The sequence below is a fragment of the Patagioenas fasciata genome, chromosome 26 (assembly GCF_037038585.1).
Source record: "Patagioenas fasciata isolate bPatFas1 chromosome 26, bPatFas1.hap1, whole genome shotgun sequence".
Classification (NCBI taxonomy): domain Eukaryota; kingdom Metazoa; phylum Chordata; class Aves; order Columbiformes; family Columbidae; genus Patagioenas; species Patagioenas fasciata.
In genome coordinates, this window is record NC_092545.1 from 7,457,990 (window position 1) to 7,485,484 (window position 27,495).

Below are 27,495 nucleotides of genomic sequence, written 5' to 3' on the forward strand. Positions count from 1 at the left end.
CTGGGTCTCTCGCAAGGAGCTGGCAAGAAGGTGCCCTCTCTAGTACCTTCCACATGAGGAAGACCAGACACTTTGCAGGTATCTTAGGAATTCCCAACCCATCACCAAGACACACATACACCGTGCTTTGGGAGAGGAGGGGCGGAAGGGAAGAGGATGGCTTTCTCAAAGACTCAACAGAGTGAGCCTTCACCAGAAACAGGGAGGAATGACACCTAGGGATTCCAGTGTCCAGGATGAGACCAGACAGCCTGAACCAGCAGTTGTCCAGCAGCATGGCAGGAAGAATGAAAGCCTGAGGGCTGGTTAGCGGTGCCCAGCATCTCAGCAACTCTCCTCAGCACTCTCCGGGCGCAGCTATTGCGATGCTCCAAGCAGCAGAGCTCTGCTGAGAGGGTCCTGCTCAGAGGGGCATACAGAAGTATTCAAGTCTTTTGCCAAAGGCAGAGGAGAAGCCCACTTTAGACATTCTTGTATTGCAACCTCCTCTCACATATACCCTTGATTACCCTTGGTTTCACCTCTCTCCTCCCTGCCTCTCTGCATTGGTGCAGAGCACATACACCCTCAGGCCCTGCTGTGAGAAGCACATTCAGTTCAAGAGGTGTTCAAGGGGTAGCAAAGCTATCTTAGCAACATGCCTGCTCCCGCAGGAAGCTGGCAGCACGAAAAACCTGGCAGTGACTTTCCAGAGAGGAGCTACACCTTGGAACAGCTCACAGACCCACAGCTCCATCAGATCGGGGTCAGCAGAGGGGAAAGATGCCTCTTGCTCCTGACCCCCCAGCTCACCTGCTGCCACACGTAACACAGCTTTGCTGGGAGGGCCTGTGTCCCACTCACAAACACACCTGCCCTGAGCAGCAGCACAGCACAAAACCGCTTTCTCTGTTCGTGGTTGTCTCCTACTATTCCCTGGCTTCAGAGTCCTGGCAGAGATCAAGCAGGACATGGAGTGGACATCGCAGCTGCTCCTTCACTAGAGAAAGGGGTGTGGGGGTCTCCTGCCCCTTTGCTCTGCAGACACAGAGCAACTGTGAGAAACTGCACGAAGTTAGAAGCCAGCAATTTCATCCTAGAGATCAAAGCCGTTGCTGGGCTGAGTGAGTCTCTTTAGCTTAACAAAGCCCTCCCTTCCTTCCTCCCTTCACCAGGCTTTTTTATACCCTCCCCCAGCCCTACAAGCTGTTAGGGCAAACAGCAGATTCCTGGCCCCAAAAGTTGTCATCTCTTTGGCAGGCTGTTTCATGTGCTGATTGCACACAGATTTGTACAGGGACCACACTGCCCCTCTGTTATCTCCCCTTGCACCCCCCAACAAACCAGCACTCACTGCCACCAGCACAGGCACCTGGACACAGGGCTGCTCGCCCCAGAGCCACTGACCTTTTTCTTCCGGTCCCGAGAGCGGTTCCTGCGTTTGCGATTGGATTCTTCCTTCTCCTTCTGCTCCTGCAGAGCCTGAGCCTCAATGTCTTTTATTTTCTTCAGCTGTTTAGCTGCTTGAGCCATGGCCAGCCAGACTGCAGTTCCCCTCAGAGCTCACACCTGCACTCTCCACGCAGCACCCTCCGGTTCCTGGCCAAGAAAGTCCCTTCCCCTGGCTCAAACGCTGCTGACCCAGATGAGCGTGAAACGAATAATGAGAGGAAAACAGAAAGCAGTCAGCAAGCCCCAAAGGGCAGGCGATGTTTCCAGCTAATTGCTAGATGGAGTCTGGGACACCTTTATAAAGCATTAATAATCCTAAATCCAGCTGTTCCAGAGGTTCTGTGCACCATTTCAGCAGCCCCTGACTGCACTGGCACATCCTGCAGAATCCTCCTTGTGGGACAGGACACGGGGTGATGCTGTGCCGTCTCCCTCCCTGTCTCTCCTGCAGTATGAGAAGAGATGCAGGCAGTCAGCCACAGGAAGGAAAATAACTCTCAGCAATTAATGCATGATGACAAGACAGAAGCGGTGAAAAAGGAGGCTGATGCATTTCATCCCGACTTCTGGGTTCTCTGTAGCGATGCATAAAGAACAGTATCCTGCATGTAGCCAGTCAGTGGCCTCACCACTGCAGTGCTGCTGAGGCAGGCACATATTCCAGCCTCTCCAATTTTCTTCCTCTCAGTCACTCTCTGTGCAGCAGCCGCATCACTCGCTCGCTCTCTCGGTTATGATTCCAGCTCCTTTCACAGGGAGCAACAGGGAATCGCTGCATCGGTCAGGAGGCAAGCAGCATCTCTGCTCAGAAAACAGCCGATACTGCAAAGGATGTGCCAAGTACCGAGCAGAGTGCAGCTTAACAGCATCCTTACCTCCTCGCATCTCTCCCCTGAGTGAGCATCCAGGGTAGGGGAGGGATCTCGACTGTGAACGTGAGACAGAAACCAAGGGCTCAGTCAGCTCTTTGCCTACACAGCATCAGAAAAGTAACCAGAGCCACCAGCTCCTGCGCATCCAGGCATCACCAGAGCTCAAGTCCTACCCAAGGATCCATAGTCAAGGCTTCTGGAGAGTCAGCCGCCCCTTCAGCACACACATCCCTACATTTCACCTACAGCTGCCTTCTAAAAGCACAAAACAATCCATTTTGGAAGCCGGGGTCAGGCCTGGAGGTGTGTGTGAGGGAGCCAGGATAAAACGGGAGTGGACTCTCTGGTGATGACCATAACACAACCTGCAGCAAAGTCTGCTTTACTGTTCAGGTGCTTCTTAGCAGCCTTGCACAGCTGTACTAATTACCCTAATTGCACCTCTTCCACATGAGCACTTTGTAGGCCAAACAAGGCAGAGGCTGAACACAGAGAAATGACCTGTGGCCGACAAAAGGCACATAGGAGGCTGAAGAGTTGTCACAATTAACCATAAAATGCTGAGAGCTCCTCACTTCTGTATGTTTGGCTTTGCATCTTAAACCAGCTCTCTGCTGGCTTAGAATGATTTCTGAGGAATTCCCTAGCTTTTCAAGACTCAGGAATGAAACCCAGTTCTGCTCTGCACAGCAGCACCAGCTCCCACCGGGCGCGCTCGCTCGCTGTGTCTGAGCACGGACCGGGAGGAGCCGCGGCTGCCCCGGGCTCTGCTGGGACTGCACATCCCCGAGTCCCGCCTGCCCGGTTCCGGCCTAAGCTGGGCCAGGCTCCGGAGCCGCAGCCGCTTTGCGCGCCCTCGCTCTCCGGGGGGGCTGTGCCGCACTCCAGGGCCGGCACAGGGTCCCCTGTTTTTCTGATGGCAACAAAGCACCCGCTGGAGACACAGCGACATGGCACCGGGCAGGCAGCGCGCCCGCCGCTCCCGCCTGCCTGCAGCGTGCGGCCTCCTGCAAACAGACCCCACCTCTTAACTCCTTGAGAGCCAGAGCGCAGCGAGCCAGGGCAGGAGCACCGAGGGAGAGCCGCGTATGGGGAGAAAAGGCAGAGGGGTGAGTGGAGTCACAGGGGGACAAAGCAGAAAAGCACCTTCCCAAAACTGCCTGATTTTGTCGCTGATACTTTTAACCTGCTAACCCGTTTGCTGGCTTGTACAGCAGGCACTGTGATCTTTTTCCACACAGTAAGAACGTGTGAAGGAGAACGTACAAGACCTCAGCTGTCCATTTCTCTTCTCCGGGCAGCTTTAGGCAGGGTTGCCAGATGCTCCAAATAAAGGGCTGTTTTGCTCAAAAAAAGCAGCAGCATTGAAGAGTAAGGACCTTTAATGAATTCAGAGGGTACAATTCTAAGAACCATCTAAGACAGACATTATTATTAACAAAACGGGCCTGGGGTATACATACTGTTACAAGCTAACATCACAGCTCAGAAGGTAGGAGGGCTCAGAACTCAGAGATACACATGCAAATGCTTGAAGTAGCCATAAGCAAGACATTTTTCAGAGAAGGTGCAAGTCCAATTAAGAGAGGTGTAATTATCTGCCAAGCCAAAGAAGGCCTTACACCGTGGACAGGCTGTTCTGCAAGTGCAGAACATGTGCACACACTGTCAGAGCCTGCAGACAGTGCTACCCCGTAACATCGTGGTTCTCTTCCTACCTTCCTCCTGCACCAACATTTGCTGCTTGGACTTGGCGAGCCCTGCGCAGTCTCCTGTGCAGTGTTTGTGATGGAGGTTCTTGAGGACAGTGGTCACGTTTCCTGGCAGATCAAAGCGCCTGTCTCACAGCTGGGTAGACATACAGATGATCAAAGGTGTATGCAATGGCCTTTAAGACACTGTTATTTCATGTTTTCCTTTGTCCCCAGTCTTCCAATCATCACCTGCTGACCCCTTGCTGTATATGCCCAGGCAGTTCTGATCACTTTCTGGGGACCAATTCTGCGATCTGGTTTGGTCTCCAGAGCATGCTCACTAACACTAACTAAAGGAGGACAAGGACACTACTCAAGCAACTGCAGTCTTGCCTACTTCAGACTGCAGAAGATTTTCAGTCAGAAAGGAACACAAAGCAACTTTAATCGGCTGCACCGGAGAATGGCTCCTCCCGGCAGAGCGGACTGAAGCCCTGCTTCAGGAAAGCCAGTGTCCAGTAATGATTCAGTTTGTCATATGTGACATCTTTTCCCTTTCCCCTCAAGATACCAGGGAGGATTTCACCCCTGTTGAACTATAGGTTGAGAGCTATTGTCCTGGTACAACGCCAGCTGCTGGCATCTCAAGTTACATTTAGCATTCTAGCTGGAGGGGGAGCAGCACGCCTTCTGAATGGTCTTTGGAGTCTGTGGTGGTTGGTTTTGAAACTTCTGTCTTGAATTGTGATGGCATGATGTAAAAGCCTGAGTTAACTGGAATTAGGTTATCTCTGCCCTAGACATGAGATGGTCCCGGGCAGGGACTTACACTCACGATGTTCTGAGTTATGAAGCATTTGGCCTATGATTAATATAAAGCTTTTATGTGCTGTAGGTGTATGGTTGGTAGACAGGAACCCTAGAGGCGCACTGTACGCGAAGAGAGGCTCATCTTCACCTTTCCTGTTCTTTCAGCAAGGACTCAGGACAGGACAAGTGGGAAATGGACTTAGTAGCAATTTCACTTAACTCACCGCATCATCTTTTAGTCCAACAGTGATTTTTCTCTGCTTTGGAGAAGTTGTTTGGGAAATATCTGGAACAGTAGGTGTGTCGTATCTTGTTGCTGCTTGTTCCTATTGAATAAAATGGGGAAACAGAGGATGACAGAATTTCAGTAAACAGACTTCCTCCATTAGCTGAAAGGTACCATGTGCATATACTGCCAACATGTTAGGAGAAAATAAGCTTTTCAGGAACCTCATTTAATTATTTAGCACTGAGCATCACGTTTATAAGTTTTTCCTTGAAAACAGATTATTTGTGCTATCTGGTACCTCAATCACAGACTGGGAATCTACTATGTGACAAGAATGAGAAACACACCAACGAGAGAGTCCCTGTTCCAAAGAGTTCATAGGATAAAGTAGTTGGCAAGGGAGAACAAATAGATACTGACAGGGGAACCCGTAGGAAAATAATCACACAACGTGAACAAGGTCATTCTGTGGCAATTCCACATGCAGAGCTCTCCTCCAGAACAGAACCCCCGCTGAGGAAGGAAGCACAGAAACAACCACTTGACTCTGTCTGCGAGGTATGGCAGCTGTTTCAAGAGATTGAACATAGGGCTGGAGCGCTACCCCGCTCTAGATGGAGATCAGTGTTTGGTGGAGCTGCTGAGATTCTCTGTATTAGGTGCAAAAGGATTTTACATTGAAAGCTCAACCTCAGGCAGCTATTTTTAGGTAAATTATTCTGGCTGACAAGCTATGAAGATAAAAAGATGCTGCAGGCCCCACCTCAGCTGTAAACTCGGTCTGCCTCAGTCTGTCTGCATTGCTCCATCGCTGCAGAGATGGATCTCAGCAAGGAGCTCTCACCCCAAGTTGGAAACCTAATTAAGATGGTTCCATTTTTTTTTTAACATTTTCTTAATTATCGCATTAATGAGCTTTCAGAACTGTCAGACCACTTAAGATAATTCTCCTTCACATGAGCCTCTTTCAGAACCACAAGGTTCCTGGCAGTAGTTTGTGTGTTGCCGTGGGTTGCATTCAAACTCCTCCCTGATGCTGAGGTGCTGATGAATTCAGAGCAAACCCGCCGGTACCGAACACCCCGCGTCCCCCGGGGCGCCTGTGGCTGCGCACGGCGCACAGCAGTGGCCGCCCGCACCGCGCCCGCTCTCCTGCTGCGGGACGGCCTGGCCTGGCCTGGCAACTGTCTCAGGAACAACAAAAAACCCCAACAAAACACCAAAAAACCTTCCCGTTCAGCCATTCTCAAACACGAGAGTTTGACAGCTCATATGACAAGATTCTAAAAAAGAGCTCACCTTGTTCACAGCTCCTAAATGTGGTTGTCATCAAGTTCGCCTGCACAAACAGGTTGCTATTAACAGTGCAGCTTATTTAATCAAATAATGCTTTTTATTAAAATTTCTTAAGTAGCAATTACATTTATCAGCTCATTAACTCTGGAATCACATTTCCATGGTCTTGTTTATGGATTTCCATAAACACTTACCTTTGGTCCTCAGCCCACAAAGCTATAAAGTTGTTATAAGTCATTATGTATTTATCTAGATATTTGCTTTTTCTTCTTAAAATAGTTTCAACTACCTTAAGAACTGAGAAGTGCACAAGAAGCGTAATTTTAATTATTATTAGCATTGGCCCTGCTCAACCCTAGCTTGACATCTTGTTATTAAGCATTAAAAAGATCTGAAATAATTATTTGAAAAGCATTTAATATCAGCATGTGTAACCATAATTTGGTGCCATGGCATCAGACAAAGACTTTCAATTGCCCTACTTGTCAGGTTATGATACCAGTATTTTACTATTTTTGTAACATAACTGTATGCTGTTATTTCATGGAAGTGATTTAACGGAAAAGCTGTTGCATGCTGCAAGCAACAAACCCCAAAGCATTTTGCATTGAGTTTTGACCATGGACTGGGTGATCTAATATGTCTTTCATCATCAAATCATAGAACGGTTTGGATTGAAAAGGACCTTAAAGATCATCCAGCTCCACGGCAATTGTTTAAGTCTGTAAAGAACAGAGCACACCGGAGCAGCACCCACCACCTCCTAACTCTGCCACTGGATAGCGCCAAAGCTTCACACAACAGACAACTTAAAAAATAAAAGCAAGCTGTGAGCACGGGTTTCTGGCACGGAACGGTTGATTCACTCTGAACCCCAGCACTGACTACGGGAGCGTAACGCATGTACAGGACGTGGATCTGCCGAGATCCCGGTGACGTGAACTGTGACACTGCTGGTGCGCCCACTGTGATGTGCAGGCCATTGAAGCACTGAAAACCATAATCACAGGTCACCCCATCTCTCCCTCATGCTTGAATAACCTAAAAACTGTTGTGAGAATAAATGAATCACCCAGGAGCACCCCTGTGCAATTAACTTCTATCTGTGTCTTGATGTGTTTGATCTGAAAATTCAGGTGCCTCAATAAAACAAGTTGAAGGAAAAATACATCAGCTCAAAGGAAGATGCAGCATCAACCTCACCTTACATAGACTTAAGCTCCATCTTGGTGAGGACTGGAGACACCAAAAGCACATCAAACAATTCTATTCGTTCTCAAGGTCCTCCTTGTTTGTTCACCACAAAACACACACAGTTTGCTTACTTGAAGACGCACTGGTGACAGCACACGTGCAGAAGGCCCGTGGAAGGTTCCTGTCGCAGGGAAACACTCTGTGAGCTCTGCTTCCCTCTAGCGGCCTGAGGAACCGGCGGTGGCACCGCAGCGAGGGCACCGCAGCGAGGGCACCGCAGCGAGGGCACGGCAGCGAGCGCACGGCAGCGAGGGCACGGCAGCGAGCGCACGGCAGCGAGCGCACGGCAGCGAGGGCACCGCAGCGAGGGCACCGTAGCGCGCACCGGCCCGGCCCGCCGGGGCTGCAGGTCAGCCTCGCTGGGTGATGGTTCTAGCTGTGCTACTGGATGCTAATTATGAAGTGAGAGGGCAACAGAAAATGGCAGTGGGGGAAAGCTTCACATACACATTGCAATTTTTAAGTGCACAAGTCAAAACTCTCAAGCAACTGTATAAGCAGAACCTCACAAAACCAGCTAACACGCTTTGCTTAAGCTTTGGGCAGCCCTTGCAGAGAGAAATTTAAAAGTGATGATTTCTGGAGAAGCTTTTGTGATTTTTGCTTTTCTTCTTCTTTCTAATCGCTCTCTGATTAGCAGCTGTAGATAAAAATTAACATGGACAGAGATCTTAGAGGTAAATTCCAAGCACCACCACTCTTCCAGATCAAAAGGCCAACAGGGAATCGTTCCCAGGACCAGGGACAGAGGCCACTGCTCACATGGAAGAAAAAACTCCACATGCACAACTGACATCCAAAATGGCTCAACATAATTTATTTTTTATGTTAAAATGTACAGAGTTCTTTTGAAAGTACTTGCTAGAAAGGGGAAAAAAAAGTGATATTACATACAGGAGAGGAAGGGAGACCATCCAGCCGGGAGCGTATGACATGGAGAATTACAAAGGCATCTAGGCACCCCCTCCCCTTAGCTTACAAGTCACCATGAACAAAGTACAAAGAGGTTACAAAACAGGAAAAGCAAATATAAACAGACAGGAATAGACTCAGCTTCATTTGTACATGCGGCTTTTAGAGGCATCTGGAGCTCCTATTCACACACTCTAGAGATCTCTTTAAAGAGAATTTTTATCTTTCTTAAAATAGTTTTTAATATTCTACAACAAAGATAAAAAATTTTAAAGATGGAATGAAATGAAAAAGCTCTTATTTTTAAAAGGCATCAAAGTCACTAACAGTGAGATTTTTTTTTTAATTTCTTTTAGAAGATTACCCAAGTTATCTTGCTAAAAATACATATTTTTTTTTTTTAACAGAAGTGAAAAAATGGTAGGTACCAATATTACTGCGCTGGATAATTTCTTTTTATATATAGAAAAGAACATTTTTTTCTACAATAGTTCTACAGTCACAAAGGCTTGTGGAAAAGGGAGCTGCCCAATTGATAAAAAAACATACAAAACCAAACCAAACATAATGGCAAACAAACTGAACTCACGGCCCTCGTTTCAACAGCTTCTCCTCCCGCCTCAGCCCCCCGGCCCCAGCAACCGGGAAGCAGCGACGCAGCTGCAGGTCCGGGAAGGAGAGGGCAGCACAGTGCGTGTCCTGCACGGGCGCTGGGACCGGGATAGTATATACAGAGAGATGGGGTCCTACACAGCCTTGTACATGCTCAAAACTAAACAGAAATAAAAAGTGGAAGTCCTTTGATTTCTGCCTTGTGTGGTTAGCAGTTATTGGAGGAAAGTCCATTTTAGTGCATCTGAAGAAACCCCAACTTTCTTTTAGACTCTTTTGGTTTAAGAACAAAAGACATTAGTCTTATTAATGTGTCTGTATTTCTACTTCATATACAATAAAAAAAGAACTTTACATTAAAGGGTGTCCCTTTTTGTATTGGGTGACATGCCAGCAGTGTAGCCAAAAAGAATGTAAATTGGATTATGCGGTAATAAACAGCAAAATCCTGCCGCCTGCATCCTACTATGGTGTTTGGTCTGTTTCACTCCAGGAAAACAGGCCGATTCCCTTCTTTTCCCACACTAGATTCAAAGTGTGGCTATTCCTATAAAACGAGTCTCAAACACAGTGGAAGAATCAGGGAAAACATCACTGATCCCCCCACCCCGAGAGCGGCACATTCAGCAGCTTCCCACCCCATACCAGGAACAGACGAGTGGCACCACCACCACAGGGTTCTCATCAAGTTGCTTAAACTTACACTTGATCTTCCAAGATGATCTGAGTCAAGAGCTTAAGAGACAGACCACTGGAAACAGCTGCTGTTGAGCTCAGCCTGACCCGAAGGCTCAGAACCAAGGCTCTCAGCATTTCGCAGCACGTACTAGAGTGGAGTCTGAGATCTCCCAGCTGTGGTTCACCAGAAGAGCCGCAACCATTGCCCTTTCCTAGCAGACTGCTGACCAGCCCGTCCTCCTCACGGCTGCACCAGGACACAAACAGCTCTCCCTCGAGATGCTTCCTGTAGTTCAGTGACAGAACATGTGTGCATGCATGCATCCACACGCACGTGTACATGCATGCCTGGGTGGTGAATGGGATCGTTTTAAAGTTACATTATATTTTAAGCATGAAACATACAATTTCAATTAACTCATCTACAAAAACACCAATGTGAATAGTTTATTGTTTACACGTAACTCCAAATTTGACTGAGGGTGAGGAAGTCAGGAAAAGTTAAAGATTAAACATTTTTCCTGACCTGCAGAAATAAAGAGCTTCATTTATCCTCTGTGTCCCCTTCCAAGTCTCCCAAAAAGTGCCTCCTGCTAGAAGTAGGAAATGCTAGGTAGGGTCTACAAGGTAGGGTTGGTATTCTTTGAGATGTCAAACATTTCACATGACTGCAGCACGAGAAGCTGCATACAGAGGGGCACAGGGGAGGCAGAAGGACATACATTTGAAAAGAAAAATTTATAAAGATGATTTCACTGTTACACACATTCTGTCCACATTGTCAGCAAAGTAAGGCTCTTTTTAAATTATGAAAAGATTTTGTGCATGTTTTCCCCTCTAAAAAACATCTGTAAATGATTTTAGCTGTAAAATGTTTCAAGATTGTGAAGAAAACAAAAACACACACACAAAAAAAATCCCAAAAAATAAAGACCAGGCTTCCTAAAAAATAAAATAAACCAAAGAAAATCCCTCTAAATCTACAGCAATATTTTAACTGGAAAAAGGTCCATTTTCTCTGGTTTGTCAGTATAAAAGGTTCCTTTATTTATATATATTTCAGTTTTTAGGATGCAAGTTCATCTTGCTCATCTTCTCATGTACGGTCCATTGAGAGACTGCTTGGGCACCCCAGCAGCGTTCATGTAGCTGTGGTGGGAGGGGCCAGTGTACATCATGTTTCCATGAGGATTTGGCTGCATAGGCTGCTGGGTGTAGGCCTGGCTGCCCATCATTCCCATCTGCATCTGCATAGGATACTGTGCTGTCTGATTCATGTAGGCTGGGTTGCTATGGTAACTGCTGTTCATCATCGGCTGGGTCATCCTGTAGCTGTTCATGGCGTTCAGGGTGTTCATATTCATGGAATTAACGTTGTATGGGGTGGTCGGCATCAGGTTGACTCCCATGTTCATGCCCCGTTGAACGGCCAGCGTGCGAGGACCAGCCTGCATGGCGACGGCAGGTGGGCTGCGGCCATAGAGCTGCTGCTGGTGCGCGGTGGCAGAGGGCAGTGGAGCCGACTTGGAGCGGATGGAAATGTGTCCCTTGACCGGCATCTGCCCCTGCAGCCTCTGCGTGTGGGGGATGCCAATGTTGGTAGCGGACATGTTACACTGGAGCAGAGGCGACGTGAGGTTCATGGTGGTGGACGCCAGGTTTGGTGGAGGTGTCATAGTGGCTTGTGCTTGTGGGGTGCCTGCTAAGGGATGAGAGGGAGCGAGCTGAGCCAGTCCCGTGTTGGACAGAGAAACGCTGGTTGCATAGGAAGTCACAGCAGGAGAATGGCTATAAGGCATGGCATGGGGGTCCATAATGGTGTTTGTCAGCTGCTGCAACTTGGCTAAACTGAACGTGGCTGATGGTTGTGAATAGCTCCCAGCACCAAAATCCCCTGGAATCCTCTCATAGATACTTATGTTACCAGTGCTTCCTGACTCGGGTATTTCCATGATCATGGGTGCTGGCGTGAAGCTGTTGTTCATGCTACACTGAGACAGCGGAGGTTGCTGCTGGGGCGGAGGTGGGGGCTGCGGCTGCTGTGACTGAGGCTGTTGCTGTTGTGGCTGTGTTGTTGGTTGCTGGTTACTTGGAGGCCTTTCTACTACACAGCTCTGAGGTGACTTGATATTGCAGTTTGCTGCAGGCTGGACAGTGTTTTGCTGCATCATGCTGCAACTGCTGCCAATGTTTGCCATTTGCTGAGTGACAACACAACTGTTCTGGGTGAGACTGCTAGAAGATGACAGTCCACCATAAGAACAGCTGCTCTGGGAAGAGTTATTTCCACAAATGCTGCCTCCCATAGTGGAGTCATAGCTGCTGGGGTTTTCATAATTCTCTGTAGTGCTCTCAATGCTGCCAAGGTCACTGAAGCCACTATCCACCACCTGCTGAGAGTGGTCTGAAACTGAAGGCACATCCATCATGGGGCTGGTCTCCATGTTCTGCATAGAGGGTGCGGACAGGGATCCTTGCTCAGGACTGATCTGGGTGTAACTGCTCTCCAGAGCAGGCACGTTTGGGCTGCTGACAGAACGTACAGACTGGCTGGGGTGGGACTGAACAGAGGATATTGGACTGTTGTGTTCTGAGGCCTGGCAATCTTCAACCATTGATATCTGAGGATCCTCCTCAGTCTGGGTGTAACTCTGCAAAGTCTGACAAGCTGCAAGAGTTTCTTCACAGTCCTGGTAAGCTACATCATGCTCATTGCTTTCCTCCTGTGTCAAGGACTGGACTGCTTGAACAGTTTCAAGATCTAGTTCACTATGAGGAATCTCTTCCTCTTCCTTTAATTCAATTAACCCTTCTTTATTACTTTGCTCTTCTTCGTGATCATCTTCAGACCCAGGGACGTGCTCTGAGCCCAATGACGTCTCATTGGAAGCCTGCTCTTCCTCAGAATCTGCCTCTGCTTCATCTTTCTCTTTTGCATCTTCTCTACTGCTTGGTATGCTTGTTTCTAAAAAACATTCTTGCACCTGAGGCTCCTCCTTCACCCCTTCTCTAACAGGCTGTTCCTCCAATTCTTTTTTCTTCACAGAGTCCAGATGACCATCATCTTCGTCATCAGCATCATGATCTTCATTTTGATTTGTCACTACTGCAACTTCCTCTTCTTCCTCATGGTCATGCTCAGGTTCATCTAGTTCTTGCTGTTCTTCTTCTAACTGCCTTTGCTCTTCTAAAGCCTGCGGCTTCTCCTCTACCTCCTCTTCTATCTCAGGCTCTTTTACTTCTGGCACCAGACTGCTGTTGCTATCCGCAGGAGAAACTGCTCTTACTTCACTGCTGGCTACATCATCATCTTCTCCCTCTCCTACCTCTTCTGCTTCCATATTCACATCTTCCTCTTTCCTTTCCTCAATAAGAGGCAGCTCTTCTTTCTGCTCAACACCTTCTTCATCTGAAATCTTGGGCTTACGCCCCGTTTTTGAATTTGCTACCACTGCATCAACTCCTTCATCCTGAACTGATGGTGGCACCTTTTCCCGGTTCAGTTTAAAACCTGGTTTTCGACCAGGTCTCTTCTTCCAGTGGACTGGTTTTCGGCTTTTCCCTTTTGGCCATCCCTTCTTCTTTTTCATGGGAGTAGAAGTATCTGGCTCAAGTGAAGAATCCTTTGCTTCACATTTTCTCAGCATAGACAATGGTTTCAAAGTTGGGTTACCTGAAAACACAAATTGAAAGATACTGTTCAAACGTTTTTGTTTGACCTGAGCACTCAGGGAAGCTTTTCTAAGCATTCCCATCATGTTTATAAACTTCGTGTTATCAATATTACCTCAGGGATTTATTGTGAAGGGTAACAAGAAGGATCAAGATCTGGCCATTAGGAATCATGTTGCACATTACATTTTCAAAGAACAGCAATACTTTCAAGATTTTGCATGGTCAAAGCTCTGAGCCTTTAATACACAATTAAACACCAGGCTATACGATAAAGTCCTAGAGAGACTCACCATCCTTTAGAAATTTTATTTATACAATATGTTCACAAAGGAAAATGTTCCAGTGCAGGGGAACACGTGAAGCTGCAATAAAAGCATGTTTCCATTTAGACCTCTATTTTGTGCATCTGCTGAAGAAAGGAAGCATTTCCACTTTTTTCATGGCTTATGCTTTTAAATGCCAATAGAAATACACGAATGACTGAAATTGGCTAGATTTTTTTTAAAATCTGAGAAATCATTAAAAGACAGCTGAACTTCTCTGTCATCTGACTTCTATTTGATGAAGCAAGTCTTGCATTTTAGTGACTTCCCAAACACCAGAATAGGCTGAGAGTTTATACAGCCAGAAAGGAATGTGATCATTCACTGAATTTACTGAGTACTGTAAGGCATTCCCTGAATTAATTTGGTTTTGAACCTGCCAATTAGGATAGTTGGTGACGTCTTACACAACTGTTGGTAAACTACTGCAACAGTTAATTGTACTTTACCACCTGAATATCTGACTTCAGACAATGGATTTACCTAATTTGCTTTTGTATTAATTTTTCTTTTATCTGCTAGGCAGAAGATCTCTCTTACCAAGTAACAGTTCTCACCCAAGTCATCAGTACATTTAAATAGTAATTTTTTTAAAAAAATTGCTATTTCTCGTCCCCTTCTTTCGCATTTCCTATCTGCTACAAAAGATTAGATTTATCACTTCTCAGGTAAAGACTCTCTGATTTTATTACCTGTACTGTCATGGATTTAATATTTTTAGGAATTAAAAAAAAAAAAATCTATTATTTTTACCCTACGCACTTGTCATAATCTCCACAAAAGAACATGGATTTGATGACCACTCCAGATTTCACGTGCATCTTTTTTTTAGGACACTGAGAAACACATGTAGTACATGCTTATTCAGTTGCACTTAATTAAACGAGAGTGTGCTGGCAAACTTGAACAGAAGATTCTTAACAGTATTCACATTCGCAGTAGAACTTACAGGTAGAACTAGAAAAAGCAAAATAATAAAGCTCCATCTTCCCCCATGCAACACTAATCAAGTTGCACAGAACTGGTAGAATATAGAGAAACAAGCTTTATTTGTTTTCTACACCACAGAACACACTATTGTCTTCCAGAATGCCTAATGCTTATTAAATACTGGCCTTGACCCACCACACCACACTATCCATTCTCGCTGTAGCCCTGACAGCAATCAAGACCGGCTCAAATTCTCATCAGACACAAAATTTAAGAGACTGCAAAGTTACATTTCAGGGGAATCATAACATACTTTGTTACGGAAAACTGAGGGCTCTTCAATCAATTTCCGTTTTATTTCTGTAAGCAACCCTGCTGCACAAGTTTTTCCATAATCACAGATACCAGTTCCACTAGAAAAGCTGAATCCAAAGGACACCCTATGACTGGGTCACTGCTCATCACATAGTTAAAAGCATGCACCACATTTTCTTAAGACTTGGGAATGTTTGAGGCTGGTTTGACTGGTAGTTTATGCCTAACCCTACCTTTTGGCTTTAAGTTACAAGGCAAGGTAAGCAGCTTGTTCCATCATGAGCTAGTATCACCTGCAACTCGCTGACACACTATCTATATCAAACTTTCAACCAAACATACCATTAGTGTCATCAGACTCCTCCTCATCTTTGGACTTCCTCTTAGAAGAGGGCGTATGCCTGAGCGTGTCCGTCGGGGCTAAGTGCCGAAAGTATCCACTGGGCAAAAGTTCATTCTCCTCCTCTTCATCCTCCTCCTCCTCTTCCTCCTCCTCAATCTCGAATGTGGGCTCTAATCGGGGCATTGGTCGTTCAGAGTCCGAGTCCTCAAATGGTTCATCCAGCACTTCCGTGGTCTCTGAGATTGTTTCAGTGACAACACTGCTGTTGTGGTGCTTACGTTTGCGGACTCGCCTCTTCCGATGAAGAATTGATTTCTGGAAGCGGAAGGTGAGAGAAGACATTTTATCATGTGTAGTAGAAATAAACCACTGATAAATAGAAAACATGAACAGCATAGTTCAACAGTCTAGGCAGGACCAGAGAGCTCCCTCTGGGAATCCAGACTTCATTAGAAATACTGACTGGCACCTGCCTTCGGTTAGATGTCACATACAAGATGACTGACTTCCCATGAAGACTGCTGACTTGACGTTTGTGTAATAGCACAAACCATTTAAATAACTGAAGCTAACAGCCCATCCGTAACAGCTGAAAGCTCAGAGACACTACAACATAGATGTGAATAGTTTAGAATAAGCAATACATACTGCCAAAATAGTTCGCAAGATATAGTCAGAGACAAGAAGAAATAACGCACACACCTTTCGTTTTAATGTTGGCTTGGTGAGAACAGGTGGGGAGTTTGACCGAGGACTGACAGGCTCATCATCTTCCTCTTCGCTACTCTCACTGAAACACCTCAGCAGTGCCCTGTCACTGTCACTGTAGCGGCGGGATAATCTGTCACCGTCCTCCGGGAACCTGCACTTCAGTGGCTCCGTATTCTTCAGCTGCCCCCTCCACCTTTCGATACTTTCACTGTACCGCCGACAGGGAACTGCAGGTTTTTCACCTTTGCCATACTGTCCCTGGGAAACTGCAGATTTTTCCTCATCTTCAGCATACCGGCCTCTTGGGGCCGGAGACTTCTCCGCACATTCACCACATCTTCCTTGCAAAGCCACCGACTTCTCCTCACAGTCGCTGCACCGGCCTCGCAAGGCTGCTGATTTCTCCTCACATTCGCTGCATCGCCCACTGGGAGCTGCTGTTTTGTCCTCAATGGGCAACATCGGCTCCTCCTCACAAAAGGGTTCACGAAGTTTTTTGCCCTTACGGTTCCATCGACCTCTTCGTGACGGCTGACTGTTTGCAGGAAGACTATCCAGGGGAAAAACGTGCTTGTTTGGCCGTGCGGAATTGGCTGGAGCAACAATGTCTGGCTTTTTTTCACTCTCTGTGGGTGAGTAAGGCTCTTGCTCTTTCTTCTCCCATGACACAGATTTTACCATCTGATTTAAATAAAAACAGATTTCACACTTCATATTTAAGCATCCATATCTATCCTGAATTCGACTCCACAAAAGCTTTTGGGCAAGGAAGTCAGAAAAGTTTCGCAAGAATGACATTTAAGAATCTGAGAATAACAAAAGAATGGGTGTTATGACACTCTAATGGTGCTAACTGCTACTCCTTTCTACCCAGGTGACCACGTATCCCAATTAGCTTCCTGAACAATGACTTCAGTCAGCAGTGGCCATCCAGTAGCCTGCTGGAATGCAAACATCTTGCTACATTCAAACACAGTATTTGGGTAATTTTCAAGGAAAAAAGTGTCAGAAAAACTTGAAGCTATTTTTCCATTAAAATGCACAATTAGTTTAATGTAAATGCAGGAAGAGAGCATCACTTGCCTCTCAGCATTCCAGCTAGTGCTTATCGCCTGATGTGAGTGCAACCCTTCAAGGACAGCAGCCTAGACTGCAGTAAGCTTCACGGCTTGGTGGGCAGTAATTCCTAAGCTATTAGTGGCTTTGCAAAAGTAAATAGCAAAAACCTTTGGTGAAAAATGTTAGAAGTTTTTGTTGATTTGTTTCCATTTATGCAATTTATCACTTACCGAAATACTGGGTCCTTCAAACCAAAATCCATTTCAAGTTTGATGAGTGATCAGGTTGCTTGAGAGTGGAAAGCAAGGTGCGGTCGGTTGGTTTGTTTTCGGGGTGTGTGCGTGTTTTGTTTGTTTGGGTTGTTAGTCTGTTTTTTGTTTTGTTTCAGGTGTAGTTTTGGTTTGGTTTGAACACCCCCTGCCCAACACATATGGCAAAAATCGTTTTACTCTTTTCAGAGATAGTCTTCAACCTCTCTCTCGACTACACCTCAATGTTTGCCCTATTTTTAGTTTCTAATCTGAAACTATAAAGCTACACAAACTAATCATGGCCACACTGTTTGTTACAATCATGCCAAATGCCCACGCTTGGCATTTGAAATCTCGTTAGCGTTGCCTACAAAAGCACTGAATGTAAATTATATGCCATGCAGAAGTAACAGATTCACTCTTACACTGGTCTCTGGATCCTTTTCTTTCTGCTGTTCTTGCTCTTCATTTTCTCCATCCTCTGTCTCATCTTCTTCATCTTCAGAGACAACCGAGTTGGAAACTATAACAGGCGTCCAACGCAGACATTCCGCATCCACATCTATAGGTCGGACATTAGTTCTAAGCTTTGCCATATGTTCCTGGATAAGTTTCTCCCGACGAATGATCACAAATCTAAACAGTAATAATACTCTGATCAACAACAGGTTACATACTGTACGTGTTATCATGTGAAGCGGATACAAGGTATTACAGAAAAATCTGCATACTCTCAATCAGTGCTACCATTAATACCTTCAGAGAGGACAGAAAGCTCATTGAAACTGTATAATTTGAAGCATCGTCAGACTACCAGAGAAAACACCTTAAAACTGAGAAAATGTTGTCAAATTATTTCGGCTTCTTGTTAATGGTGAATCCATCACCCTTCCATGGGTAATACTGAGTTGCAGAGTATCACTTTTATTATGTGTTAAATGGACAACAGCTATGACATTTGCGGAACAGGCAACATAAGGCTCTTCTTTGCTCTGTTTTGCAAGTATGTTGAGACTGATTACGCTGAGGGACCCCAAAACAACATGGCCAAGAGTCCAATTTGCTTTCTCGCACAGCTGCGAATTACTCAGAAATTCCACAGTTGCAGAGCCACACAGCTAGAAATCTGATCTTTGGCACTGAACGATTCTTGCATTGCACACGAGCGCCATAAATCTCTACAGCCAGTATTTAGACACTTAAGTCTTGAATAAAATCAAGCTTATTAGATGTCTCCAAGCATCATTAAATTTAATTCAAATATATGTGAAGCTATTTGGAAATACAACAGGACTCCTGTACTCACTGATCACTGCGGAAGTCAAGCATTCGTAGGTGATGCAGAGTGGAAGTGATGTCTTGAGGGCAGATTCCAGTCAGCTTACTCAATTTCTTGATGCTTAATTGCTTGTCACGCTGATGATAAAGGCACTCCAATATTACACTTTTCCAATACGCCATATAGGAGAGGCGCCCCAGGTCTGACAGGGGCTTCTCTGGTGATCCCGCTTGACCCTCACGCTTTGAAAGCAAATAGCCTGAAGATACACAAGAAGAAAAATTTTAAAAATTAGCATATATAGCTTCTGTTTCCACCCCAACTACTACAAAGGCATTTTCCCAGAAAGTACCTGAATGCTACTTAAAAGACACATATTATAATTTTGAAGGATACTGTGAGTAGTCTGGCCATTTTTTTTTCTAAACTTGCGTTACTCAATGATAGCGCACAACATTTCTGAACCTCATAGCCATCAGACACCGGCTGTGGGCAATGCCACGAGATGGCAGCAGTTGCCTACCTAGAAACTACACCAAGTCTGAAATAGTCTACTGACTATCTTTCAACTGGAATAGCAATTTTGAAGGTGACAGAGGGGAAACACATTTTAGCCATTTTAAAATAATATGGCAAACAATTTTCTTGAAAATTCTCCACTGTCAAACTTCAGGGCCATATTGGAGAGTACCCAGCTTTGTCTGCAGAGACTTAATTAAGCCTGTGACACACTGCACAGGTTCACTGAGGACCAAGAGGCTGCACCCACCTCAGTATGACAAGGAGGGGAGGGGGGAACCAGCTGACAAATGTGTCACCCACTGCTGCTCTAATACAGCCACATTTTTTGTTTTCTCAAGATGCATCAAGCTGGTGAAGATTTCAAACCATGCAGTTTTAGGTTTGTCTTTCTGTAGGAAGAACTACATGCACAAGGTAAGCCTCTGCTAAAATCACTACATTGACATATGCCTACAGTTTCCACTGTAAATTGCTTACACAGGAAACATGAGAATTAGGGGAAAGATGATCAATTTGTCTCTAGAACTGATGCATTCCAACAATGAGAGCAAACTGTGAAGTTCAGATGATTTTGTGAGCTACAGAATCCTTTGTCCTGAGATGATTTTTAATTTGAAAAATATCCACTTCCACAGCTAAGCCTTTCTTTAAAATACGAAAACATAAAGACTAAAAGAAGTGATGAAAAAGTTCCTTACTGAAGTCAATTAGGAACCTGCCATAGCCCTTACGCTGGTATTGTGGAAGAATCATGATACAGGAAACATTGTACTTCTGTTGGCAGTGTTTTTCCTGTTGGGAAAAATGCAGCAAATTAAAAAAACAAACAAACAAACAAAAAAACCCCAAAAAAAGATGACTAGAGAGAAATAGTAGAAGTTGTTCTGTACAAGGCCCTAATTACTTCTACAGCAATATAGCAAAACCTGAGATAGAAAGCCACAGTCGGAGTTTCTTAGGAACAACAATGCACATGTGCCAAGGAAAGAGACTACAAAAGAGACCTGTGTTTCAGTTCAGAAAGACAAGAAGGAAACCTTGGCAGAACTACCACCTTCTGCTCAGATACCATGCCATATAGAACACAGGCTGCATAGCAGATAAAGTTCAAAACATAAACCCAGAAGACTGCAGTATGCCAGTGAATCTTTAAACGTTATAACCAGAACATACTAAAATCCAATCTCAAATCTGCTGTTCTGAAGACATTCAAGTAAACAATTACAGACAAAAATCTTAAGGCCTATCTGAAATCTTGACCCAGTTCCGTCAAAAAAAAAATAAAAGGTTTGAAATGAGGTGCAAAATTGACAAATTGCTTGGAAAACAATGTATTTACAGAAGGAAAGATGAGATACAACTACTTGGTAAGAATGTTTCTCTCACAAACAGTACTACCCATCACCACCAAGAGCAGGAAGTCACTTGAAGAGCTGTGCTTTCTTAGCAGTACAAGTTCCGTAGAGAATATATGCTATTCAACACAATGAGGAAACTTATTATTAGTTGCCAGTCTCTAAATGTAACATAAATAAAATCTGGTTGCAACAGACGTCTATATCCATATTACGTAATGCATTATATAAAATGCAAGGGCCTAAATTACAATTACTTAAAGACTCCAAAGCAGCATTTCTCACCATAGCAAATACAGTTCCAAGTCTGAATTACTCAAATACTTGCCTTAGAAAAGTAGCCAACAACGTGACAGCCCTTGACATCATTCTGTGTCAGCACGTAGAAAAGAAATGGCTCCACATCGTAATAGAGAGTCTTATGGTCCAGGAAGAGTTTGGCTAACAAGCACAAATTCTGGCAGTAGATAGTGCTGACATTGCCATCAACCTTACAGAAATGAAGAAAAGTTTTGTCACTCCATTTGTTGTCATGCAAGGACATGCTTCATCTGGGTATCCCTGCGTGTTTGGAAATGTCTAACATGAGAAGAAGACTTCCCTGTCACTTGCAGCATCTCAAAGGACTTCAGCTTCCATAGCATAACGGTCATGGCCAAGTTACTGTTACATTCATTAGCTAAGAGAGAACTTAAATTCATTTTCCTAAAATGAAAAAGCATTTTTACAAAGTGAGCCTTCTCATGTTTTATGGATGAATAATCTACATGAGGTCAGCTCCCACTGCTTGCTTGTAGTTCTTCATTCTTAGCAACTCAATGCTTCAATGATGAAGATCTGCAGGGCTATGGAAAACTTATCACACAAGTGGGTGCTAAAGAGTCTACTTTACAGATAAAAGTGAGTGGCTTGGTTTTCTAACTTACCTCAAAGACTGAAATGTTGTTTTTTCTGTAAATTTCATTGGCTGGAGGATGAAACCAGCCACATTTTTTCATGTGCTGCTGGAGAATAGTTCTGCTTTTCATATACTTTAAACAGAATTCACAAAGGTACAACTTGGGTAGCCTGTGAACAAAGATAAAGAAAGATCAAAGACCGAATACATAGACTTTTGTATAAAATTCCTCACTCCCACAGAGAAGTTAATGAAAACAAACCCAGTATTTACTGACCTTGTGTACGTGCCAATCAGGCCAAAACCATCTTACCATACTTAAAATCATGGCACTTACTTATTCTATAATGAATGCCTATTAAAAAATGTACTTAATGTCCTGCATAGTTACTTTTACATTATTAGGTTATGTCAGAATAAATACATGCATTGATTAGAGATACTGTGATACAGCTGTTATGTGACATGAACAATATGAAGGCAAGTGTCCCAGCACTGTTGTGATTTAACTCCATTTACATACTCTAGCTTGGGCAGGGATGCTATTTTCAGTTTCCTTCAATGCCTTTAGCAGAGCTAAGCTACCAGGAAAAGTGTCTGGATTATGTGTACTTTGCTTCTGTCCTACATGCAGATAGAATCTTAATACTTCTACACCTGCTGGAGTACAGCTTTCCTACAAACACTGAAGCAGAAAAGAGAAGAATGTTCAGTCATACCTGGAGTATTCCTGTGGATACGGGGAGGAGTACCACGTCTGGATTTCATACTTGCCAAATTCGATGACAGAAGGACATCGGACTTGGGGATCAGGAGGCCCAGTTACCCCTACTTTCTATGCAAAGAAAAAAAAAAGTTTTCATGAATTTCCAAATGAAAGACTTCTAAGCTGAAATAAATGGAAACATTCTTATCTACAGTCCTTTCTACCTGAACTCAGAGAACTAGTTTTACCAGCTATTTAACAGGCATACGTTCTGACACAACTAAAGCCACAGCCCTCAAGGCTTTTTAGACACCCACCTTAACCTCTTCTTCTGCTCACTTTCGTATTATCCTTCAGCTCTCTTGAGATCAGTTCCCCATTACTTTCCAGCAGAACACACCAAGCACATTAGCTTCTATGACAGACAGAATCATCTGGAGTCTGTATTTCTTGGTTTTTAGTGTCACGTTGGGGTGGAGGTTTTGGGTTTGTTTAAATTTCTTTTACAGATTGGGGACTTACAGCCACATACTGAAAATTTCACTTTACCTGCAGTGCTTGTTCCTGAATATCTCTAAACAGCTCCATGTCTTTTTCAGTTAAGACATCCTGACTCCCAAAAAAACGCTCCTCATGTTCCTGTTTTCCATCCCAGCCATCCTGATTGTCTGTAAATGAGAGAGAAAAATTGTCTTCACCTACATTTACAAAGGAGCACCTGTTTTTTGGTGCAGTGACAAACATCTTCCGGCTGTATTCAGACACGGTGTGAAGTTTTTTTGATGGGATTTTCTATTCAGATTTGGGACCACAAAGGAAGAACCAGTTCTGGATTTGTGATCACGTAAGAAGTATTGTCATATATTTAACCAGGTCCAAACCTCACCTCTAACACATTGATATTGTTACAAATGCCTTTGTGATACTAAGATAGTTTTGGATAAATGGCTTACCACTATTTCCATTTCTCACAAACAAGGATCACAACGATTTAAATGCTGTATCTGGTGCAACCAAAGAAAGGATACTTATGTTCATCACCCAGGAAACATCCCTTCCTCAATAAAAGCAAACAAAACCCACAAGATGCTTCATCTCATCTCCAAAGCACTAAGATACATTACTGTTCTTCCAGCACCAGCCATGCTAATACACCTAACTATTGTAAAGCTGTAAACCTTGTATGTTATTGCAGAATATTTTCCACTGCCTGCTTAGGAACAATTCAAGCTATGAAACTATTCAACAAGACTGTAACAATCTGAATACAGACATTAAATCAAGGTCCAGTCACAGATTAACGTCTTCAGTCAGAATAGAAAACAAGGAAAGCAGAACTGCATTCAAAAGAAGGGATGCTCTCCAGTAAGAATTTGCCAAACAGAACAAAGCAGGCTCCTCTATGGCTGACAAAATTACGAAACATTTGCATGCAAGCCTATATCACAGACCAGAAACACACGGGTCCGTCAGACTGGTTTTAATTATGTTTCCCATTTCATACTTCTACTTTCCTATTCTTATTTTCATTAGCCACTCCCTATGTTACTGCCTTCAAATGTGGCATTATTTAGCATGCTTCCTAGACCTATCTGCAAGCCCCTCATTACCAAAGTGCATTTTACTTCACAGGAAAAAATTAATTCCTCATCACAGAATCCCAGAATGTCAGGGGTTGGAAGGGACCTCAAAAGCTCCCCCTGCCAGAGCAGGAACAACCAGATGAGGTTACGCAGGAAGGTGTCCAGGTGGGTTTGAATGTCTGCAGAGAAGGAGACTCCACAACCCCCCTGGGCAGCCTGGGCCAGGCTCTGCCACCCTCACCATGAAGAAGTTTCTTCTCAAATTCAAGTGGAACCTTTTGTGTTCCAGTTTGAACCCATTACCCCTGGTCCTATCATTGGTTGTCCACCTCACTACCCGCTCATCCAGACCGCACTCCTCAGTTCAGCTGTGAGGATGCTGTGCAGACTGTGTCCAATGCCTCACTCAAGTCAAGGGAGATCACGTCCACCGCTCTGCCATCATCCATCCATCTTGTTATGTCCTCATAAAGTCAACGAGGTTGGTCAAGCATGACTTCCCCTTGGTGAAGCCATGCTGACTGCCCCTAATGACCCTCTTATCCCTGATATGCCTTGAGATGGCACCAAGGAGAAGCCGTTCCATCAGCTTCCCAGGGATGGAGGTGAGGCTGACCGGTCTATAGTTCCACGGGTCCTCCTTCTTGCCCTTTTTGAAGACTGCAGTGACATTTGCTTTCCTCCAGTCCTCAGGCACCTCTCCCATTTCCCAAGACTTGGCAAAGATGATGGAGAGTGGTCCAGCAATGACCTCAGCCAGCTCCCTCAGCACCCCCAGGTGCATTCCATCTGGACCCATGGATTTAGGGATGTTCAGATTGCCCAACTGCTCCCTAACCCAGTCCTCATCAACCCAGGCAAACTCCTCCATTGTCCTGCCTTCCTCTGGGGCCTCAGCGGTGCGGGGCTCCTCAGGACAGCCCCCGGCAGAGTACACAGAGACAAAGAAGCATTCAGTAACTCTGCCTTCTCTGTATCTTCTGTCACCAGAGCACCCACCTCGTTCATCAGTGGGCCTACATTGCCTCTGCTGTTAGTTTTATCTGCCATGTATTGGAAGAAGCTTTTCTTGTTGTCCTTGATCTCTCTCGCCAGGTTTAATTCAAAGGAGGCCTTAGCTTTCCTAGTTGCCTCCCTACACCTTCTGACAACAGCCTGATATTCTCCCCAAGTGGCCAGCCCCTCCTTCCATGATCTGTAAACTCTCCTCTTCCACTTGAGCACACCCAGCAGTTCCCTGTTTAACCACGCAGGTCTCCTGGCTCCCTTCCTTGATTTCCTACGTGTCGGGATGCTCCGATCTTGTGCCCAGTAGAAACAGTCCCTGAACATCAACCAACTATCTTGGGCCCCTTTACCTTCAAGCAGCCTTGCCCATGGGATTTCCCCCAGCAATTGCCTGAAAAGGCCAAAGTTTGCCCTGCTGAAATCCAGGGTTGCAATTCTGTTTGCTATCCTGCTCCTGCCACAGGAGATCCTGAACTCCACCATCTCATGGTCGCTGCAACCAAGGCAGCCCTCCACCTCTACCGCTTCAACCAGACCCTCCTTGTTAGTGAGGATGAGGTCCAGCACTGCAGCTCTTCTGGTCGGCTCCTCCACCCTTCGCATTAGAAAGTTATCGCCAAGGCACTGGAGGAACCTCCTGGACTGTGGCTGGCCAGCCAAGCAGTCCTTCCAACAAACACCAGGGAAGTTAAAATCCCCCACCACAACCAGGGTCTGTGGCTGTGGGGCTGCTCTCAGCTGTCTGTAGAAGGTCTCATCAACTTCCTCACCCTGATCTGATCACACCTTGCCATCATATATAAAGAGGCAAAGGTCTTCAGCATTGCTTCCATTTTCCAACTGGTGTTCTACCTCAGTGCACCAAAGATCACTGTATTTGAGCGTCAACTTTCATATGAAAGTTTCCAGCCTCTAACAATTCTAGTCACTTCAACATCCTAGTCTTTGAACATCTTCTTGGTGTACAGGATACTTACACTGGCAGGGTGAAAAATCTTTACCTGTGGGCCATTCTGAAGTGCTAGATTTCCTGGTGCCCTTTTTCCTGATCCTATACTGCTGAGAATAGTCTACCACTTCCCCTCGAGCTTTTCGTCCATCAGGGGAAGGAGTGAAGAATTTGGTAAGGCCATCTATAAGCCCTTTGGTTTTCTTGTTAAACTTCAAGGTGGTGCTGCCATCTCTGCAGAAGTCCAAGACATCTGTCTGCTCCAGGTATCCTCCTCCTGATGATGCTGACTGGCTGGAGAGAGCCATCTTACGCTTTCGACCCCGACCAGGGCCAGTTCTAACTTTGCTGAAAGGGCCTTTTGATCTGAAGAATGAGAAGGGGAAAGATACAGTCAGAAGATTCGGTAGGTTGGTTTGTTTTGGGTTGCAAAGTGGACTACCATCTTCCCTACTTATTTATCAGTCACACAGAAGCTAAACACGAACTGAAGAGTTTATTACTAAACTAGTAGCCAAGAGCCTGTGTACCCTAGAGAAGCCAGGATTCTAAACATCTCAGTAGAAGTACTGTACTATTTTTCTCCACACTGAACATTACATGCAATTAATTTGAGTATAAACAATAGATTTTCATCAAATTTAAAACCACATTAAATTAAATTAAAACCAAATAAAATAAAATCAGTAGCCCGAATGAATACATTGCACAGGTTTCAATTTGTGCAGTCATTACACATTTACACTTGCCATTTGTCAAAGTTTTCATACTGATGGGAAATGGTCATAAGAATTACACGGAAAGTTAAGACATGGGGGACATGCACATTAGCTAAGAACCTATACCACCAATGGTCATCTTTGCGGAAAACAGCATCGATCTCCAACTAGCTTCCTTTTTTCAGGCTGGAAATTTTAAAACACTATTGAGATAACCGAGTGTTTAACACTTCTCAGAGGAATTGGCCTACATTGATTGCTGTTTCAGGAAGCTGATTGTTTTTAGCTGCAATCTTTGCAGATACAGAGGATACAAATCAGTGGTTTTTTCCCGAAAGAGATTACACTAAGCATCTGTGCATAATTCTGTAGATATTTTTTGCAAGTGAAATGATGGAACAAAGGCAAAAACATGGGATAAATCATGAAATCAAAATTAAAAGAGACGAAAGAGCAATAGCAGATAGCTAGCTTTCCTTTTGCCCCTCTGAATTATACCATGAGTTTCTCTAAGCAAAAGTATCACACAGACTGGAAAAAAATAGGCTGTTTAAGAGAGACATTTCCTCCACGCTTTTATAAGCATTAAGCTTTGTAAGGTTTTTTTTCCAGAACATGCTCCTTCGTTCTTGTGTCCCCCGCACAGTCAATAGGGCTGCATCACACCAAGCACTGCACAGCAATCTTAACTCAAGGAAATTGCTCCAGTTGAATTCCGAAGAATTCCCGCTCACTCAAGTCCAATTCCTTGACGACTGGCTGTTCTACCATAACCGTGATAAAGTCACACAATCTGTCCCAACACAGTAGAGCGCTCCATAAATGCAAAAACACGTGGAATAAAAGCAGAAAGGGGCCAAGTATCTTCTGGCAGCAGTGTCAGATTAAATATATGTCAAAAAATCACCTCACATGTTTAATTGTAGATTACTTAGTTTCTCTAAACATCAGGTGGTTCTTGAGAAATGCAAAGCAAAATAATTATGGTGGAAGAAGCAGCCATGCAGACAAATAGACTTGACATGAACAGCAAAATCCACCTATAAGAAATAGTTCAAAACTAAATAGCAAGTTATTACAA

At 44.7% G+C, this 27,495-nt stretch overlaps 2 protein-coding genes across 10 annotated transcripts in view; both read right to left on the minus strand.

Annotated features, from left to right (window-relative positions):
• ANK1 (ankyrin 1) overlaps positions 1-2,383 on the minus strand; it is a 49,013-nt gene extending 46,630 nt beyond the window's left edge. For 2 of the 8 annotated variants that reach the window (XM_071799435.1, XM_071799431.1), the window contains exon 1: positions 1,387-2,367. In XM_071799435.1, the coding sequence (XP_071655536.1) occupies positions 1,387-1,512 (126 nt within the window). In that variant the 5' untranslated portion in view covers positions 1,513-2,367. Of the gene's footprint in view, positions 1-1,386 lie in introns of all 8 variants that reach the window. The other 6 variants (XM_071799438.1, XM_071799439.1, XM_071799433.1 and 3 more) reach the window with 5 other exon arrangements.
• Positions 2,384-8,381: 5,998 nt separating this feature from the next.
• Positions 8,382-27,495, minus strand: part of KAT6A (lysine acetyltransferase 6A) — a 31,414-nt gene continuing 12,300 nt past the window's right edge. For both annotated transcript variants that reach the window (XM_065856547.2, XM_071799426.1), the window contains 11 exons: positions 25,748-26,061; positions 22,705-22,823; positions 22,169-22,284; positions 21,478-21,619; positions 20,880-21,041; positions 19,895-19,988; positions 18,702-18,933; positions 17,821-18,031; positions 16,077-16,766; positions 15,374-15,689; positions 8,382-13,461 (listed from right to left, as the gene is read on the minus strand). In XM_065856547.2, coding sequence (XP_065712619.1) covers positions 10,877-13,461; positions 15,374-15,689; positions 16,077-16,766; positions 17,821-18,031; positions 18,702-18,933; positions 19,895-19,988; positions 20,880-21,041; positions 21,478-21,619; positions 22,169-22,284; positions 22,705-22,823; positions 25,748-26,061 — 4,981 coding nt within the window. In that variant the 3' untranslated portion in view covers positions 8,382-10,876. The remainder of the gene's footprint in view (positions 13,462-15,373; positions 15,690-16,076; positions 16,767-17,820; positions 18,032-18,701; positions 18,934-19,894; positions 19,989-20,879; positions 21,042-21,477; positions 21,620-22,168; positions 22,285-22,704; positions 22,824-25,747; positions 26,062-27,495) is intronic.